Source organism: Erpetoichthys calabaricus, chromosome 17 (assembly GCF_900747795.2).
Source record: "Erpetoichthys calabaricus chromosome 17, fErpCal1.3, whole genome shotgun sequence".
Taxonomy (NCBI): Eukaryota; Metazoa; Chordata; class Cladistia; order Polypteriformes; family Polypteridae; genus Erpetoichthys; species Erpetoichthys calabaricus.
This window is the reverse complement of record NC_041410.2, coordinates 84,361,189-84,382,181: the sequence shown is the minus strand read 5'-3', so window position 1 is coordinate 84,382,181 and position 20,993 is coordinate 84,361,189. Positions and strand designations below refer to the sequence as shown.

The 20,993-nt window shown below is 41.4% G+C and overlaps 1 protein-coding gene across 1 annotated transcript in view; it reads left to right on the top strand.

Annotated features, from left to right (window-relative positions):
- The first annotated feature begins 6,710 nt into the window (after positions 1-6,710).
- olfm2a (olfactomedin 2a) overlaps positions 6,711-20,993 on the top strand; it is a 532,593-nt gene continuing 518,310 nt past the window's right edge. The window contains exon 1 of the mRNA XM_051920906.1: positions 6,711-7,273. Coding sequence (XP_051776866.1) covers positions 7,217-7,273 — 57 coding nt within the window. The 5' untranslated portion in view covers positions 6,711-7,216. The remainder of the gene's footprint in view (positions 7,274-20,993) is intronic.

Here is a 20,993-nt window from a genome sequence, read left to right as displayed (position 1 = left end):
AAGTCTTTCTTGACTAGAGTACCAAAACGGAGAAGGTGCCCTGGCCTGTCAGTGTGGTCAGATACATTTGGCTGTACGATAATGGCAGGCGATGCCATCTCTACCTCTAGTGTGTCCTCACCTTTGAAATACTCGGCACACACAGAACTCGCGCCTGACCTCCTCAGTGCTGTTTTTACCTGGCTGAGAAAAAGTTCAACCAGGCGTATTGATCTGATGCCCAGGACTGTCGCTATGTGGGCTGGGGTGTGCCAGCACCTCATATCTGTGTTAATCAGGTTACTTATTTTTAAAATTCTGTTGTTTAAAAGAATAGATACAAAAAAATTGGAAAGCAATAATGGACATTCTAACAGAGGGTTCCACACTAAAGGTTCTTCTATGAACCAATAAGTACTCTCCAGAGTTAGCCTGGTCCTCCTGAGTTTTCTGTGCCAGATTTGAAGTGCGGATTGATAAAATTTTGGCAAATCAGACCGAACAAACACGGCATTGTTTAAGAAGAAAAAATGTTCAGCAAAATTTAAGCCTCTTACTCCACGAAATAAAGCAAAGGCCAGCTGTCTCCACGGCAGGTGCTCGGGTCCGTATAAGAGCCGATGTAACATTTGGAGTCTAAATGCCTCCATCTTGCTCATCAAGTCAATGAGTCCCTGACCGCCTTCTTCTACAGGCAGATACAAGATACTACGCTTCACCCAATGTATTCCATCCCAAAAGAACTCTAAAATAATGCTCTGGATGGTCTTGATGATAGATAAAGGGGGGTCAACACACTGTAACGTATGCCAGAACATGGAGGCTATCAAATTATTAATAATTAGGACCCTGCCACGACAGGAGATCTCCTTTTGAAGGTATTTCCATTTGTTCAGCCTGGCTTGAACCTTTTCTACCCAGTCTGCCCATTTTTCTTCAGCGAAACCTCCCTGTCCCAAAAACACCCCCAGGTATCTGAAGACTCTTCTATTCCACTGAAGACCACCAGGCAGGTCTGGCGGGTCCCCATTCCTCCAGTTGCCAATTAAAAAAGCATTACTTTTGTCCCAGCTAATCTTTGCAGACGACAGTTCCTCAAATTTATCCAGGCAATATTTTAGTGCCGTGATGTCTCTAGGATGACAGATAAACACTGACAAATCATCTGCATACGCGACCACCTTAAGGTTTAGATAGATAGATAGATAGATAGATAGATAGATAGATAGATAGATAGATAGATAGATAGAAACTTTAGTATAGTAGGTAGGATTAGATCGATAGATAGTGAAAGACACTATACATTTGATAGATGTGTAAAGAACCATACAGATAGATGTGTAAGGCACTGAATGATAGATTTTAGGTTTTTTGTCTGCAGGGGGAAAAAATAACTTTTTAGAGGAGCTCAATAAATAAATATTTTAACAAACACACTAGAATTATTAAAAAAAGAAATGAGTAAAAAAAAAACTTTGCTTGATCCATTGGTTAACACTGTAAGATTTATTTATTTGAATAATTGTATTTTTCGGTTTAGATTTAGTACTTTATTTTAATACCACAAGACCACTTTCATGAGTGACAAGAAGCACAACTGCTAATGAGAGCTAAGCCAGCACCTGCAGACAGCTGAGTGTTACTGTTTTTAAGAATAAATTATTCACCATTTTTCCTTTTCGGATTCTTTACTACACAGTAGTTTTCACTTCTGTTTATCCAGATACATGCACAACAAATTAAGCGCATGAAGAGGCTCCTGCATTTGCTGAAATAAAAAATGGGAAGAAGGCGCTTGGTGCGCGTATAACTCTGGGACTTTGTATTGTGGAGGCCCCCGACGGATTTGCGCTGCTCTGACCTGCCTTATCAAACCTTGTTGGAGTTGAACTTGTGAAGTTTAAATTTATTATGATCAGAAACCCCTGCCGTGTGGTGTGTGGCTCAAGCTGGAACTTTGCATTGTCTTCTGCTTAACCTACAACGTAACCTAACGAGTCAAGCAGTCGAGAATTAGGAGAAGAGACATCTCCTGAGCCAAGTCGCTGTTTTGTAAATGAACAACATAAATGACCTTTGAGAGCATAAATTCAAAGGTGCTAGTAGCAAAGTAGTTAGGGGTGCGATCACGTAATGTACATGAGTTGTTACAAATATTTCTGTCAAATCGGTATTTTGTCTTCTTCTTCTTCTTCTGTTTTTCTGCTCTTAAGAATAGGACCACATTTGTAAAGTCTGGGCCAGTTCGGTCGGTTCTCTTACTCCGAAATGCATAATAAATAAGGGCACTGGATTCTATTTCTAGCTCAGTTACTGCCTGTGCAGAGCATGCAAGTCCTCCATGAGTATCGTGTTATATATCCCGATAACATGGTGACAAAATAGTGTGCGCTTTTCGTTTGGAAATTCGGTTTCCTGTCACATTTAGACAAACTAACAGCTCTAGACTTTGATAATGAAGAGCTGGCGTCTTTGACGGATATTTGTACAGAATTACCCAGTGGTAAGCAGAAACGGAAATCAAAGGTTCCTGGGACAAACGGACCCAATGTGAAGTATAGAAGTAGTACATGAATGTGCTAAATTGTCCCGGAATGACACACCCTACTTTATGATGGACATGCGCAGTGTCCAGGTTGGGTCCTTTCCTTACACCTCGTGTTCATCTCTCCCGTTTCACTTACATGGCATTCAAAAAATAAACGGATGAATGGGTGGATGTGCGTGTGTGCGTGTGTATGTGATACGGATCTAGGAGACAGTTACACTAATGACTCTGCTTTTGTGTTGCCCTGGCACATAAAAATAAATAAACAAACAAATACAAAAATACATTTTAAAAATTTGCAAAAATCAAATTTTTATTCTAAAATAGTTTGTTTTCTTTGGGTTATGAGAACTGTTATATATAGAGAGTTTTTGTTTTGTTTTTAGGGGGTGGGACATAAAGGGCAAATAAAACGAGAATGACACCTGCCTCTTACAACAAAGGCAAACCATGAAGTCCTCACGTGTCTATCTGGCTTTTCTTGCACTTAGCTGCGCAAGTGGTGTGCCGTACTGGACTCTTAAACCAATGGTTTCTCCAACATACTTAGGAACCTTGAACAAGAAACATTACCTGTATGGGTTTCAACTGTCAAAAACACACACACACTGTTTATGTAAGCATCTGTACTGTTAATACAGCACACGTGTGTAAAGAAACACTAAGGGCTCCTTTACACCAACTGCAATGCACCTTTATAGCACCTCACTGGGACCGGGGCCGGGACTGCTATTTTTATCTTCATCAGAAGTTTTCTTCCATTTTAATCATTCTGTGTATTTGAGAGGTGGTTTGTCATTATCATAATATTTATTGAGCTATGGAGCCAAATTTTACCTGGAAACTAACAAAGTACTGTCCCTCCACATATCTATATCTATGGTACCTTTCATTTTCTATCCTTCAGTCTGTAGCTATCATTATATATTGCCTTTCATATTTATTTCTCTATTATTATATAGTGTTTCTTCTATCTATCTATCTATCTATCTATCTATCTATCTATCTATCTATCTATCTATCTATCTATCTATCTATCTATCTATCAATCAAAAAAACAATGCATTTCTTGTTAATCTATCAAAATTTTTAATCTTGCCTACTATACCATATCACTTAAATCTATCATATACAGTCAATATGAAAAAGTTTGGGGCCCCCTCTTAATTCTTTGGATTTTCGTTTCTCATTGGCCGAGCTTTCAAATTAGCAACTCCCTTTTAATATCTGACATGCCTTATGGTAACAGTAGTATTTCAGCAGTGACATTAAGTTTATTGGATTAACAGAAAATATGCAATATGCATCATAACAAAATTAGACAGGTGCATAAATCTGGGCAGCCCAACAGAAATACGACATCAATACTTAGTTGAGCCTCCTTTTGCCTCTAGACGTTGTCCTCCTATAGCCTTTGATGAGTGTCTGGATTCTGGATGGAGGTATTTCTGTCCATTCTTCCATACAAAATCTCTCCAGTTCAGTTCAATTTGATGGACAGCCTGCTTCAAATCATCCCATAGATTGTCGATGATATTCAAGTCAGGGGACTGTGATGGCCATTCCAGAACATTGTACTTCTCCCTCTGCATGAATGACTTTGTAGATTTCTAACTGTGTTTTGGGTCATTGTCTTGTTGGAATATCCCACCCCTGCATAACTTCAACTTTGTGACTGATGCTTGAACATTATCCTGAAGAATTTGTTGCTATTGGGTTGAATTCATCCGACCCTCGACTTTAACAAGGGCCCCAGTCCCTGAACTAGCCATGCAGCCCCACAGCATGATGGCACCTCCACCAAATTTGACAGTAGGTAGCAGGTGTTTTTCTTGGAATGCGGTGTTCTTCTTCCACCATGCAAAACACTTTTTGTTATGACCAAATAACTCAATTTTTGTCTCATCAGTCCAAAGCACTTTGTTCCAAAACGAATCTGGCTTGTCTAAATGAGCATTGGCATACAACAAGCGACTCTGTTTGTGGCGTCAGTGCAGAAAGGGCTTCTTTCTCATCACCCTGCCATACAGATGTTCTTTGTGCAAATTGAGCTGAATTGTAGAATGATGTACAGATACACCATCTGCAGCGAGATGTTCTTGCAGGTCTTCGGAGGTGATGTGTGGGTTGTCTGTAACCATTCTCACAATCCTGCTCATATGCCGCTCCTGGATTTTTCTTGGCCTGCCAGACCTGCTGGGTTTAACAGCAACTGTGCCTGTGGCCTTCCATTTCCTGATGACATTCCTTACAGTTACAGAAACTGACAGTTTAAACCTCTGAGATGGCTTTTTGTAGCCTTCCCCTAAACCAGGAGACTCAATAATCTTTGTTTTCAGATCTTTGGAGAGTTGCTTTGAGGATCCCATGCTGTCACTCTTCAGAGGAGAGTCAAAGGGGAGGAAGCACAACTTGACATTGACCACCTTAAATACCTTTATATCTCATGATTGTCTATGAAGTTCAAGGCTTAATGAGCTCATCCAACCAATTTGGTGTTGCAAGTAATCAGCATTGAGCAGTGACAGGCATTCAGATCAGCACAATGACAAGGGGACCCACATTTGTGCACAGCCAGTTTTTCACATTTGATTTAATTTCATACAACTAAATACTGCGTCACTAAAAATCTTTGTTTGGAAAACACCGCAGTACTCAGATGTTCATGGAAATGAAAGACGTACCACTGTTATCTTTTTTGTTGAAAGGAGAGTCAATTATTATGCAGGCTGAGAGGGGTTCCCAAACTTTTTCATATGAATCTATCTATCTATCTATTCAATTAAATGCAATTCTTTTTAATCTTTCAAAATTTTTAATGTTGCCTACTATACCATCCATTATCCAACCCGCTGAATCCGAACACAGGGTCACGGGGGTCTGCTGGAGCCAATCCCAGCCAACACAGGGCAGGAACCAATCCTGGGCAGGGTGCCAACCCACCGCAGGACACACACAACACACCAGACACAAGCACACACTAGGGCCAATTTAGAATCGCCAATCCACCTAACCTGCATGTCTTTGGACTGTTGGAGGAAACCGGAGCACCCGGAGGAAACCCATGCAGACACGTGGAGAACATGCAAACTCCACGCAGGGAGGACCCGGGAAGTGAACCCAGGTCCCCAGGTCTCCCAACTGCAAGGCAGCAGCGCTACCCACTGCACCACCGTGCCGCCTGCCTACTATACCATCTCAGCTAAATCTGTAATATAGTGTCTATCTATCTATCTATCCAGCATATTTAGGTATATGCAGTATACAGTATAGTATACAGTACCTAAACCCTAACTGCCATCATCTCCTTGCTGGACTTGTCTGTTTTCTCAGAGCTGTGCCATGCTGCCACTCACCATTCCCACAATTCGTTGACTCAAATGACCCCCAGAATGCGTTATTCACCCGCCCAGCAGTTAAGACAAAAAGAATGGAACCTGAGGACTTTATCGGGTGTACAGAATAATGAGACATCCCATAATAAAAACATTAATGGTACAAAGGTTATTATACATTTCTGATGGTGGTGTTAATATGTGATGAGCACGAGAGTAAAACGCATGTATTGATGTTACGTTGAGGTTTCAGTTTTAATAAGTGCAGGGGTGTTTAAGAAGCGATACAATTAATTGATTATTGAATTGATTATTGATTATGGAAGATTAGCACCATAATGATGTTACCTAAATAGCATTTCTTCTTCTTCTTACTAATTACTACTTATAATAATATTATTATTATTAATAATAATAATAGTTTTTCCTGTGTATGTTTTTCTTTGTGTGTTTTGGCTTAGGCAGCATAACACCAGTTTCTGTTGGTTATTAATTCACTTTATGAAACCCCCGCTCGACAGCTAATGCAGTGTTGTGTCCGAATGCCCATTCATAATCCACCAATGCCGTCTTTGTGCTGCAAGTGCCACAACAAAACGCCGTTTTACAGCTACAGTGGCAGCTGAGGATTGTACAAATGATCGTATGTTTTATAAATGCCAATAGCTTACCCATATGGCATAAGACGAATTGCAACCGTGCTGTTAATATGTTGTTTTAACGAAAAGTAAAAAAGTCGAGAGAGACGGTTTTCCGTGTGATTGTAAAGTCGGCTCAAGCACAGGAGGCAGAGCTAAGAAGACTAAAGCGGTCCATAGGACGTCCCTCTAGCGTAGAGAATATGCAAATACAGTCGTATTCTTCTGCTGATCACCTACGCCTCTGAGCTTTATTTCCAAATAGAACCTTACAATCCTTATCCTTCATATTTACGATGATAATATTATGCTGCTATCCGTTAAGGGAAAGAGAGCAAACAAAGTCCGTGCTTCTAGAAAGAGCCGCCATCCTTTAACGGCGCCGCGATCGCTTAACATCTTCAGCGTGGGAGCAAAGCAGCCAAGACCAACAATATTTGCAATCTTGATATTACTGATAACCACAATAAAGAACAAAAAAGATCGGATAAGCGATCGTCATGGTTAACGAACAGTATTAGAAAAGCGACATTTAGATAGAAGTGACGGTACAAGACGGTGTTATGCTGTTCCTGGGACATATTTCCTTTAAAATAAAGAAATCGGCTTTGAGATCTTCGGATCAGAGGAAGGTTGTTTAAGGAGCCAAAAAACAGAGAAAGCATCACACGGCTGGACACCGCTGTTCTTTAAAAAAAGATTTATCTCACTAAAGGATGCATCTTTTTAGCACGATTTTTCTACTACTCATGTTAGGAATCGGACCGAGTGAGGTAAGACGAACGATTCATTTCATCTTATATGTTACCTGCCTAGGCATAAATAAATCTGGCAGACAATGTTAAAGCAAAGTGCTCGAGTCATTGCAGCCTCGTGCCCAGGAGCTGTTCGGCTGAGTCGTGCCTGTTGGCTTGTGTTACTGTGACTGCCCAGTATTGTCTTCTTGTCGTTCAGTTTCTTTATTCAAGGCTCCGGTGCCAACCTTTTTATCTCCACGGGATTTTTGTGTTCTGTGCAAAAGTGAGGTCATCCTTTCGCCGATGTTATCTTGTGTTGTCAATATGAATATTGCGAGTATTTTATACTGGCACTAAGCACTCGACGCCGGGCATTTCGCTGCAGCCGGAATAAAGATCACGGCACCGGGAAAAATGGCACATTCATCTTAACGGTGCTGGTAATACAGCTGTGTGAGGTTCAGCCTTTCACAAACACACATGCTTCAGATAGGATTATCAGAATATAATTGCTGTTCTGCTTGGGCAGTATTGTGTCAGGGTTTCTGCATCTGGCGCTTTTCCATGCTTCGCTTTTTTAAAAATTGCAGCCAATGATTTGCTGGAGTAAAGGATTTCGAGACATGAACTTAAAGAGAACCTCGTGTCGAAGAAAACTCAATTAACGCGTCTGAGTGGTGAACTTTAGAAGGAAACGTTTGAGCTAGCCTTTTTGTTGTAAACTTTCTTTTAAAAAGTTGGTCTTGGAGTATAATTGTACTGTGCAGACCACAAACCAGGTAATACTTTGTCTTAACATTATGTCAAACAATAATAATTGTTATTATATATTAAATATATTTATTTTATACTACCTTTTCATTGTCTGTCTATAGCCATTTAGCTAGCTGTAGACAGCTCTATCTATTTATGTATCTCTCTGGGATAGATAAAGGCTCTATCTATCTATCTATCTATCTATCTATCTATCTATCTATCTATCTATCTATCTATCTATCTATCTATCTATCTATCTATTATATAGTGCCTTTCACTATCTGTCTATCTATCTATATATCTTTCTATCTATCTATCTATCTATCTATCTATCTATCTATCTATCTATCTATCTATTATATAGTGCCTTTCACTATCTGTCTATCTATCTATCTATATATCTTTCTATCTATCTATCTATCTATCTATCTATCTATCTATCTATTTATCTTTCTATCTATCTATCTATCTATCTATCTATCTATCTATCTATCTATCTATCTCTTTCTATTATATATTGCCTTTTCTATCTATCTATCTATCTATCTATCTATCTATCTATCTATCTATCTATCTATCTATCTATCTATTATATAGTGCCTTTCACTCTCTATCTATCTATCTATCTATCTATCTATCTATCTATCTATCTATCTATCTATCTATCTATCTATCTATCTATTATAGTGCCTTCCTATCTATCTATCTATCTATCTATCTATCTATCTATCTATCTATCTATCTATCTATCTATCTATCTATCTATCTATCTATCTATCTATCTAGTGCCTTTCACTCTCAGTCTATCGAGTTCATACTGCCTTTCGTGTCTGTATCTACCACTGCACGTGGTTTCAATGTATTTAGCTCCGTCAATTTAAAATTCTGACACCTTGATTTGAGCAGGCAGGTATTTTCTTATCATTTGGGCGGGTGTTGATTATTTAACATGCTATATAAAATAAACATTTGACCGTTATCATCCACAGCTTTTTATTAGTATTATTTCTTCAAAGATACGATCGACTTGTCTCCTTAATGACTTTTCATTCCTATTAGATGCTCTCTGTGTAAACATTGAAGTCAACCCAATCCAATGAAACAAACGGAAATTCCGAAAGTTTCTTGACATGGTTTTTATAATGAAATGTAGAGTATTTAGTTGTAATTTGTTACAATTTCGTCATCCTTGTGTTAAAACAGTCGGTCGCTTATCTTATTCATTCTTATTATACTGTGCCCAGACGTACCAAATATCTGATCCTCTGCGGTGTAACGACTTCTTTTTCATTTAACATACAAACCTGGCCTATCTAGCTATCTGTCATATAGCGCCTTTCACTGTATAGCTATCTGTTCATTTATTCCAAAATATATATACATATACGGATGGACGTAAAATAAATGAATAAAATATTAGCAAAGTAAAACTACAGTGTGGTATTTAGCCTCCTTAATATTCCCTCCACCTGTGTTGAGTTTTAATCTTTAAAAATTGTAAAGTTATTACAAGGCACTTTCTTCATTTCAATGAGTGTATTTCATTACAGTTTCTACTCAGTGCAATGAGCGGCAGGCAGTGTGGCGCATGTGGTTAAGGCTTTGGAGTTCAGTCCGTGAGGTTGTCGGTTCAGGTCCCGTTATAGACACAGTGTCACCGTGAGCGGGTCATTTCACCTCCCTGTATGTGCTCCGGGGTGGGACATCAGAGATGTTTCCAGCTGTATCTTTCCAAAGATGGGAGTCGTCGTGGACGACAGCTTCCGTTTTTTTAATTTTTTTTTTTAATAATCATTCAAACATATAGCAGTCCTATTATTACGATTCAAGTTAACGCTGCTAATTAGACGCTGTCAGCACTACATCCCAGACATCAGGTTTGATTAGCAATTCTAAAGAACACGACTTATTATTAAAGGGCTGCGAAACGCATACGAGGTGAAGTTGTGGTTAGCGCTGCTGCCTCACGTTATGGGTTCAAACCTGCCATTGTCTGAGCGGAGTCGGCACGTTCTCCCCGTGACTTCAGGTGCTCCGCTATTCCTTCCAGGTGCCCAAAGAATCGTTGTTTGAGGGGGTATGTGAGTGAATGGACTCTGCGATATTCTTCTCCAGAGGATGCTGTTCCTGCCTCGTCCCTGATGCTGCCTACGATGCGCAATCTGGGACTGGCTTAAGCGACTTTAAGAACCTTGTATTATTAAATGCACAAAAATAGTATTCGGGAGAATGATAATATAGTCTTCCTATCTAGCAATAGTTGTTGCTTTAAGCCCGGTGATGCTAGCATGCCCCGCCCCCTGTGATCCTGAATATGTGGGTTCAAAAATTGATCGGCACGTTGGCGCAGTGTTTAGCGCTGCTGCTTTATAAAACTCTTTTCTGGGCAACAATGTCAGCATATAGTAAATGAGACCAGTTGACAGTTGTATTTGTTTTAGTTGCATTCTTCAGATATTCTACCTCCTAAAATGTCAGGTTAATCCGTGACTATGATTGGCTAGATGTGCACAGCAAAATCGTCGGTGTTATTAATTAAACCTTATATGCTTACGAGCAGCCCTTAAAGTATGTCACTTAGTATTTGATGAACGCCCTTATTCAAAGCGACTTGAAGCATTTGAGAGGTACAATTTGGCACGTTTGTTTAGCGAAGTTGGTGCACAGGCACATGATGTGACTTACATGATTACACAGTGTCGCTAGAAGAGTTTGAAACGGCGGCTTGAAGTTCAAAGCCTTAACCAGCAGGCCACGCGGCCAACGTGTATGTATGGGATCCATCCATCCATCCATTTTCCAACCCGCTGAATCCGAACACAGGGTCACGGGGGTCTGCTGGAGCCAATCCCAGCCAACACAGGGCACAAGGCAGGAACCAATCCTGGGCAGGGTGCCAACCCACCGCAGGTATGTATGGGATGTTTAGTGTTAATTGCTAACCTTTGCAGTGTGAGCGTATGCACGTATAGTGTCGAATTTCCTTGCCGGCGATCTTGTAATGAGAATGGCTGCGGTTTCGCATATACATGTGTATTGCATTATTTACTCATACGCTTCCATTTGCTGAACACGCCTAGTCCATTTTTTGAGCACTGTCAGGGCAGCCCTTCTCGGCAATAAACCTTGCATCCAAATTGGACACGACACTCACACTTTCTCATATTGGGAATATATCGCGAGTCGGCTAATTAGCTTGAGACACGTATCTGAAGCATAAGAAATGTATGAAGAAAAAATAAAACACGGAGGAACGCGGGGACAGAGAAAACGGTATTATATTTCAAATTGTCTTAACCCGTTTATGATTATCATGGTCTTATATGTCAGCATATCTCAGCAAACAATGGGCGCAAGAAAATCTGTATAGGGCACCAGTTTAGGGCAGGGTGAACTCACCCAACCACACTACGGCCAATTAGGAGACGCCCGCTCATGTAACTTATAGGTGTATGGAAAGAAAACGACGCGGAGAACATGCAAACTGCACGGAGCGCGTTCGGGGCTAACGCTTGTATTCTCATCATAAGGCAGCAGCGCTGTATTATATTATATTACATTATGGAGGTAATGCCTCCGACATGACCGCTTCAGCTCTATGATGTCACGCTGGTCTTATAAAGCATTCTAGGGGGCTGGAAAAAAAAAAAAGATGTTTGCCTAAACCAGCCACATAGTGAATTTTCCGGACAATCCTGCTAATTTATGGGCAGCACCGTGGCGCAGTGTGTAGCGCTGCTGCCTCGCAGTTAGGAGACCCGGGTTCGCTTTCCGGGTGCTCCCTCTCCCTGTGTCTGCGTGGGTTTCCTCCCACAGTCCAAAGACATGCATGTTAGGTGCACTGGCGATTCTAAATTGCCCTTAGTGTGCCCTGTGGTGGGCTGGCGCCCTGCCCGGGGTTTCTTTCCTGCCTTGCGCGCTGGGATTGGCTCCCGTGACTCTGTAGTTAGGATATAGCGGGTTGGATGGATGGATATTATATTATATTATCCAAGCCCCGCTATATGTGAGCGGTGAAGTTAAACACTATTCCATCACGCATATTACATATTATGTAATAATTATTACATATTATGTTACATATCAGGGACGCTCTGCCATATGAAATTTCTCCAGAGGTCACTGAGCACGCGTGGGAATGTGTAGTGTATTTGTGTGTGAAAGTCTTGTGGATAGCTGCTTCATCACTAGTGTTCTCCATCACAGGTTACACGCTTGTCTGAAATTGTTCTGCGCGTAGTCTGGAGTTGCGGCCGTTTGGGTGATAAAGGCAGCGCAGTAAGAGCTTAATTCTTATGGAAGAACTCATGGGCACTGATCAGAGGATTTGAAACTTTTAACTGAAGACGTACTCCTTTCTTTCTTTCTTTCTTTCTTTCTTTCTTTCTTTCTTTCTTTCTTTCTTTCTTTCTTTCTTTCTTTCTTTCTTTCTTTCTTTCTTCTAGGCGTCTCCTGTACTTAAAGGGTGCTTGATCCTTAAGGTCCCACCATGGCTCCTCTGAGACAGCTGTCTATTTTCAGATGGTCTATGTGGGGACGGTGGCGCTGCTGCCTCATAACAAGCAGAGTGGGGTTCAACTCGCGGGTGTTTCTTGCGTGGTGCTTGCATGTTCTCCAGGTGTTCATTCTCTAAAATACTGTAAAGGTGTCAAAGTAGTTTTCAGTGTAATTCCAAAGAGAAACTTTTTTGATTCCCAATTGACGGTCCCAGAATAAAAATACTTTTATTTAGATTTGTTAATGGTTTCCATAAATAACAATGAGTTGGTGATAACAGATTTCTGAAACACCAGTGGGTTCCCGATTTTAACAGGACTTTTGTTGTATCATGAGTAGATTTTCTTGATCTGTCAGTATTCTGTTAATCTACTAAAAAATTTTGCTTTGTCCACATATTAGGAACTTTTAGAGCCCCTTCCCATAATGCAACAGTTTTTTGTCAAGCAATGGGTCTATGAGGAACCACACAACCCAACAAACTGCCATGAAAGAAGGAATACGTTTAGAAGTGTGAGCTTCCTCCGGGTGTTCAGGTTTCTTTTCAGAGTCCAAAGGCCTGCAGGTTAGGTGGGTGTGAAATGTTAAGTTGGCCCCTGAAATCTGTGTGTCTTTGTGTGTTCACTCAGGGATGGACTTGATTGTACAGTTATTTTCTTCAAATAAAATAAGGTTAAAAAAAATAGAAAATGATATGGTGTATATACACCGGCCACTTTATTAGGTACACCTTGTTAATACCTGATTGGGCCCCCTTTTGTCTTCAGAACTGCTGTTATTCTTCATGGCATACTGTATGTGTGCGTATACATTTAATACGCACACCACCCCATACATGCACATGAATTTATATTAAAGAAGACAACATTTTCTTTGCACATTCTACTTCAGTTTATGTGTTGTATCTTTATAGATGTACCATTTTGCAATTTTCTCTGATTTGGAATATATACAGAGCGCAATAAAAAGTCTGGTCAATCCAAGACTTTGCTGTACCTTAAACTTTTCAGTATTTCAACTGGCAGCTTTTCTTGCCTTTTTACCGTAATACAGGTTAGTAGGTCACGTTTATTTCCCAGATAGGAACAATAACAGGAAGTCCGTGATCATGCACAGGTCGTCTCTTTGTTTTACATCTGCCTGTATTCTTCGAAATTGGAAGGATGGACTCGCTTGTGGCGTTTGGGGATAAACCGGCAGTTTTACCGTTTAAAAGGTCATTAACCTAAAGCGGACACAACGCCGTCTGCCGGTTTGTCAAACGTAGCTTCATCTCCCGTGCGGAGTAAAGGCGCAGTGGCAGCGGTTGCTAAATCTTCTGTGTAAGTGAAAACGGCAGTCGGAACAGAATGAGAGGGCGAGCGGGTGCCTTCAGTGTGGGTTTGCCTTCACGGAATACGTGTGAAATTGGCCTTGGATACGTTTGTGCCCGAGCGTACCGTGAAATGCTGGGCGGACGTCCCGTCCAGTGTTGGCTCCTCCTTTACATCGTACGCTCTCGGCGATTGCAGATTTTTGAAAAAGCGGCTTCATTAAAGATACTTTTCCTGGTCGATTATTATTATTATTATTATTATTATTATTATTATTATTATTACTTTGTTCAAATTAAACAGTCATCAGCGTGTCCTCTTTGTACCCTCACCTTGAGCGGTATTTGCCGCCTTTAAAGTAAATCGGCTGTCAAAAGGCGCTATCTAGTGAGATGGAGATCTCAGCCCCGGCTTCCCTCTGTTTGTGATTGCTTTCTGTCAGCGCCCGAGATCGATATACACGGCTTCTTCTGGGTAGTGGCATTTAACCGCTTAGAAGAATAATGCCAATGGTGCTAAAATAACCAGTGAGTATACTGCTGGTCTCCGGACGCCTGGTGATTACTAACCTGAGAGCGTGAACAAAAACCGACACATTGCAGAAAAGGCAGAAACCTAACAGCAAAGACGGTAACACGGCGTCCGCCTTGAGGGAATGTGTTGTAGGATAAAAAGAGTGTCAGTTGTTAATCCGTTTTTTTTTTCTTTAACTTGTGGATTTAAATGCGGGGGGATGGGGGGGGGTGTCACTTTTACGGCAGTGCAGAGGTTGGCGCTGTTATTTCACTGATCCAGCTTTTGGAATTCAATCCATCCATTATCCAACCCGCTATATCCTAACAACAGGGTCACGGGGGTCTGCTGGAGCCAATCCCAGCCAACACAGGGCGCAAGGCAGGAAACAACAGAGGCGTAGCTCGGCTTTTCAGCGCACGGGATCAACTGAAGATTTCGCGCCCCCTCCTGTTTACCAAAATTCAATGGGGGATGAGAGAGAAAATTTAAAAATGGCGCCCCCTGGCAGTGGCGTAGCTAGAGGCGGGTGGAGGGGCGGCATTATTGGCCAAAAGGCTCAGAACACTTCACGTGTAAGCAGCAGGGTTCGGAAAAATATCACTCATGAATGGAAAAAAGTCAAATTCTCTGATTTCCATCCACAAATGTTTCAAAAATCATTTTCAGACGGTCCTTCTGTGACGGCATCAGACACGGCAGTTGATATTTATGAGGCAATAACAAAAATAAACAGAAACATTACACCGATAATAATTTCAAGGAAGGTAAACAACTAATTCACAATGTATAATTTCGTTTCGTTACCAATCCGAATGCGTTCTTGCTCATCCCCACCTATCGCTTGTACACCACACCGGCTCTGGTTTTCGCAGCATAATTATATTAAACTAATAATCAGAACACGGCTTATCAGTGCGTCTATACTATATTCTTGTCTAGTTGATGCTTATAAATAATTATATGTGAAAATATATTGCTTTTTCTCTCTATATAAATAAATATATGCAAAATGTATCTTAATTTTTCTCCATACGTCATTTTAATTTTCTATTTAAATAGGTTAACATATTCAGATACGTTGGAGGGCGGCAAATTGAAGCCACGCCCCGCCCCGAATGGCGCGAACTCGAGCTACGCCACTGCCCCCTGGATGCTGCGCCTGGGGCAGGCTTTTGGAATTGGATAGATAGATAGATAGATAGATAGATAGATAGATAGATAGATAGATACTTTATTAATCCCAATGGGAAATTCACATTCTCCAGCAGCAGCATACTGATACAATAAATAATATTAAATTAAAGAATGATAATAATGCAGGTGAAAAACAGACAATAACTATGTATAATGTTAAATGTTAACGTTTATCCCCCCCCCCCCCCCCCCCCCCCCAAAGGGGTGGAATTGAAGAGTCGCATAGTTTGGGGGAGGAACGATCTCCTCAGTCTGTCAGTGGAGCAGGACAGTGACAACAGTCTGTCGCTGAAGCTGCTCTTCTGTCTGGAGATGACACTGTTTAGTGGATGCAGTGGATTCTCCATAATTGATAGAAGTCTGCTCAGCGCCCTTCGCTCTGCCACAGATGTTAAACTGTCCAGCTCCATGCCAACAATAAAGCCTGCCTTCCTCACCAGTTTGTCCAGGCGTGAGGCGTCCCTCTTCTTTATGCTGCCTCCCCAGCACACCACCGCGTAGAAGAGGGCGCTTGCCACAACTGTCTGATAGAACATCTGCAGCATCTTATTGCAGATGTTGAAGGATGTCAGCCTTCTAAGGAAGTATAGTCGGCTCTGTCCTCTCTTACACAGAGCATCAGTATTGGCAGTCCAGTCTAATTTATCATCCAGCTGCACTCCCAGGTATTTATAGGTCTGTACCCTCTGCACACAGTCACCTCTGATGATCATGGGGTCCAGGAAGGGTCTAGGCCTCCTAAAATCCACCACCAGCTCCTTGGTTTTGCTGGTGTTCAAGTGTAGGTGGTTTGAGTCGCACCATTTAACAAAGTCCTTGATGAGGTTGATGAGGTCAATGAATACCAATAATAAATCAATTAATCAATGTACAGTATGTCGCATTAGGCAACTTTTTGTCGTGGGGTATGTCAGATTTGCGGACCACCGTCGCTGACCTCATTCCTGCTCCATGTCAAATGACACAACTGAAAATCTCAGCGCAGTGTCTCATTTACCGTTCTCAGTCACGCTTGCCCCTTTTTCTGACGGCCAGTGGCGTGCTGTCACTGCCTGCCACATATGAAGGATTAATAGCTGTGGTGTGTTCCGCTTTTTTTCTTTTTTGCTTTTTTCCATTCTGTTACAGTGTATAAAACACGAGACATCAGACAGATGAGCCTCTCTTCTATTTGGAGTTGCAAAAATGCCTGTTCTTTATTCTTCGTCGCTACACTCTATGCATTATACTGCTGGCTGAATGCTCTTCGGTTCTTAACTCTGACCCTCAAAGTGCCCGCCACTCTGACCATTGAGAAAATCAAACCTGTCAGATTTGACCCTAGCCAGTTGCAGACCAGCTGGTCTCAGTCGCTGGGTATGTCACATTAGACGAACGTCTTCACATGTGTGTGCTGTCGATTGACTCCGACTGGCTAAGATTACGTAAATAAAGCCGTCGCCTGAAAATTGTTGGAAAAGTCGACTAATGTAACACAGCCTTAATGGTGATCTGGTGGCCAGTGCTGCTGCTTCAGAGCTCCAATGTCCAGAGCTGAACCATAAGCCAGTTACTGTCTGTGTGAAAATATTACAGTCTCCCCTTGTATGCATTGGTAACTCTCTGGTTTTCGTCCCACATCTTAAAATTGGGTTTTTTTGCATTAAAATTGGCCCCCTGTAAGAAGAGTGTGGCTGTGTGTGTGTGTGAGTCCGCCTTAGGATGGACTGCTATTCTGTCCAAGGTTCATTTAAGCCTTGCATGCAGTGCTCCCAGAATAGAGAGGAGAGGTTGGGAACAGGCACTGACTACAGCACATTGCCACATCCACCATCATGACGAACCACCCGGATTGGGACCCGAGTGCACCACACTGGAACAGTGTGAGGATTTTTACATTGGAGTGCCAATCCTGCCACCCACCCCCAAGGTTGAAGGACCCGCTTGCAGGGCTGGATGCAGATTAACGTCATACCCACCAGGACGGAGCAATCGGAGGATAAAGGCCTCGCTCAAGGGCCCAATGGAGTAGAGTCACTTCTGGCGTTTGCAGGATTTGAACCGACATCCTTCCTGATTGCTGGCGGCTCCCAGAATAGACTGAAAAGAATTGAAATAAACTGATTTGAGAATGGTATTTTATGCACATACGCATAAGCTTTAAGTCTATAAGATGTGTAGGCCAAATGCCAAAGGAGAAAAAAAATTTAAGAATGGTGAAAAATTTGGGCGGCACAATGGCACAGTGGTAGCGCTGCTGCCTCGCAGTTAGGAGACCCAGGTTCACTTTCCTGTGTGGAGTTTGCATGTTCTCTCCATGTCTGCGTGGGTTTCCTCCCACAGTCCTGGTGTGTGTGTGCCCTGTGGTGGGCTGGCACCCTGCCCGGGGTTTGCCTTGTGCCCTGTGTTAGCTGGGATTGGTTCCAGCAGACCCCTGTGACCCTGTAGTTTGGATATAGCAGGTTGCAAAAAATGACTGATGACTGAAAAATTTATTAAAAAATAATATCTCACTGTCCTGCTCTACTAACAGAATGAGGAGATCGTTCCTCCCCCAAACTATGCGACTCTTCAATTCCACCCGGGTGGGGGGGGGGGGGGGAACGTTAACATTTAACATTATACAAAGTTATTGTCTGTTTTTCACCTTCATTATTATCATTCTTTAATTTAATATTATTTATTGTATCAGTATGCTGCTGCTGGAGAATGTGAATTTCCCATTGGGATTAATAAAGTATCTATCTATCTATCTATCTATCTATCTATCTATCTATCTATCTATCTATCTATCTATCTATCTATCTATCTATCTATCTATCTATCTATCTATCTATCTATCTTAAATCAATAAAACAATGGATATTATACATATTGCCAAAGCAGAGCACCCCATCACAGTCTGACGATTGTTTTCCTTGGCATAGAAGGTCACAACCAGTAGCTGACAAACTTGTGCAATTTACAGAGCAATGCACTTTGAAAAGCTCTGAAGTCGCATGGATGTTATGTAATGTACCTGGGAGCCCGGGGCTAGAAAGCAGCAGCAGCGCACTCACTAGTCATCATTTGCCACAAGACTTTATTTTTATTTATATAGATATAGATATATAGAGATATATACTGCAGATACAGAGATAAATAGAGGTAAATACGAGACATAGATAGAGAGATAGACAGAGTTAGAATGAGAGAGAGATAGTATAGTAGGCAAGATTAAAAATTTAGATTAACAATAAAGGAGAGATCGATTATTAATTTTAGTATAGTAGGCAGCATAAGATAGATAGATAGATAATTAATTTTAGTGTAGTAGGCAAGATAAGATTTAGTTTCAGTATAGAATGTACAGTAGGAGTGTCAGAAAGGGCTGCCTCGGGACAGATTAAAAAATTGTATACACATACGCCATCTATCTATCTATCTATCTATCTATCTATCTATCTATCTATCTATCTATCTATCTATCTATCTATCTATCTATCTATCTATCTATCTATCTATCTAGATGTGAATGAATATTACATTTTGATCCAGTTCTATGTCTTTCACATTTTTCAGTTCTACTTTAGCTTTCTACTAGAATGTTCTATTTATCTGATATTCACTGCAGTTTCTATCTCAGTATCTACAAAGAATGACACTTGTTGGTTTTATATTTGCATCTACATAACTATTAAACAATAAAATATAATCAGCTGCTTAAAATGCCAAAGTCGCAGTAACAGTCTCTTCTGATGACTGCCAGTTCACACCCAGTGTGTGTCCGTGTGCTTGTGTCACAAGTGTAACCCCCTGCCTTCTGCACTTGCACATCAGCCCTTTTGTACGTTATGTACTGTACACGGAATAGTATTTTCACTGAAGTCCATATTAAATATACAGTACAGGCAGGTTTGTCCTTCGTTTTTATGAATTTTTCAGTTTTAACACATATTGTTCAGTGTTCATAAATGTTCTCTGTGTTTGACTGGCACTTTGTCCAGAGCTGACTCCTGCCTTGTCACTTTTGTTACCATGGTTGGTACCAGCTCTCAGCCACTGTGAACTTAATCAGCATTTTAGAAAATAGATGGTTACTTAGATACAGTAGTAAATTATCACCACCAGGACACTTCTGACAGATCAACAGCTTTAAAACCAGCCATGATGACCTGGATTTTCAGTCCCTGGTTAGCAGTAGAACAAATTTCTTATAGGTAGTTTATTGTCCTTCCGGGGTGCCAGGAGCCGCCTCTCAGAAAGACATCTGTTCGTGTCAGAGAGGATTTGAAACAGCCATTCCTTTGGCTTCAGTGCTTTTAATATCCACTAAATGGCCATATCACCTGAAAGTTCTCACCTACTCCTTTCTCTTCCATGGCTAGGTTGGCTTCCAGGGGTATCCAGTCTCCCAGGAGTCACTTTTGACTTCCTTCTGAAAAGACCAGGCTCTTGGTTATCTTAAACTGTCAGGTCTACTTTATGAGTTCCCTGTTATATACAATACAACAGCCACCATCGCTTTGGTCCATACCAGAAGGTGATCGGCGTATTCATATCAACCAAAACGAGGGTAACCACATGAGAGTTTGTGAATCTTTTCCAAATGAACTAGTTGTGAAAACTCCTTAAAACTTCATGTTTCTCTTCATCATCATCATCATCAGTAGCAGCAGCAGCATTTCTGTACTATCCAAAAGCCAACTTTCCCTTTTGCCATCAGATCCTTTTATAGACTTACTTGAGGTCAAACTATAATACCCTGCCTTTTGGTGGTCACCTTACCTCTTAAAGTGTTGACTTACTCTGACGCTTCTGTGTCATTTCTTGGACATCTGCCTTCCACGTCCTTTCTAAAGAGACAAATGCACTGTGAAGCAACTAGCGTTCCTGAGTTTTTTTTACTAATGGCCTTTCCTGTTCTTCCAGCACTTATAGCAGGAGAACGTAGCTATTGAACCGTGACACTACTTACTCCGCATATATGGTGACGTCATGGTGTAGAAGTTGGCTGTGCTGTCTGTGCTCTCTGTGGCCCAGTTGGTCGATGTGGAGTTGGCATACTCTCAGAGTATCCATAAGGTGTTTCTTCCAAGATCTTAAAGATACGTGAATTAGGTTAATTTACCTTTCTAAATGAGCCCAAAAAAGATTGTGTGTATATATTGTGGGAAACAGGCTGGAAACAGACAGGCAGACATCGTTAAAGCACCACAACACGTTTATTTACAGATAATATTTACACTAAAGTGAAAACGCACCACCCACTTCACCCCAAAGTCCAGGCCTTCTTTCTCAATGCCCTGTCAGGTCCACCTGCCACTCCACTCCACCAAGACTTCGTCCTCCTTCCACCCAACTCCAGCCATTGAACCGAGGGAGGCGGCCCCTTTTATTCTCCAGGTGCCTCCCGATTATCTTCCGCCAGTGTGGCAGAAGTACCAGCTCCGCAGTTGGAAGCACTCCTGGTCTTCTTCCACGGGCCCCTACAGGGTTGAGCTTCAAAACTCTGTACCCGT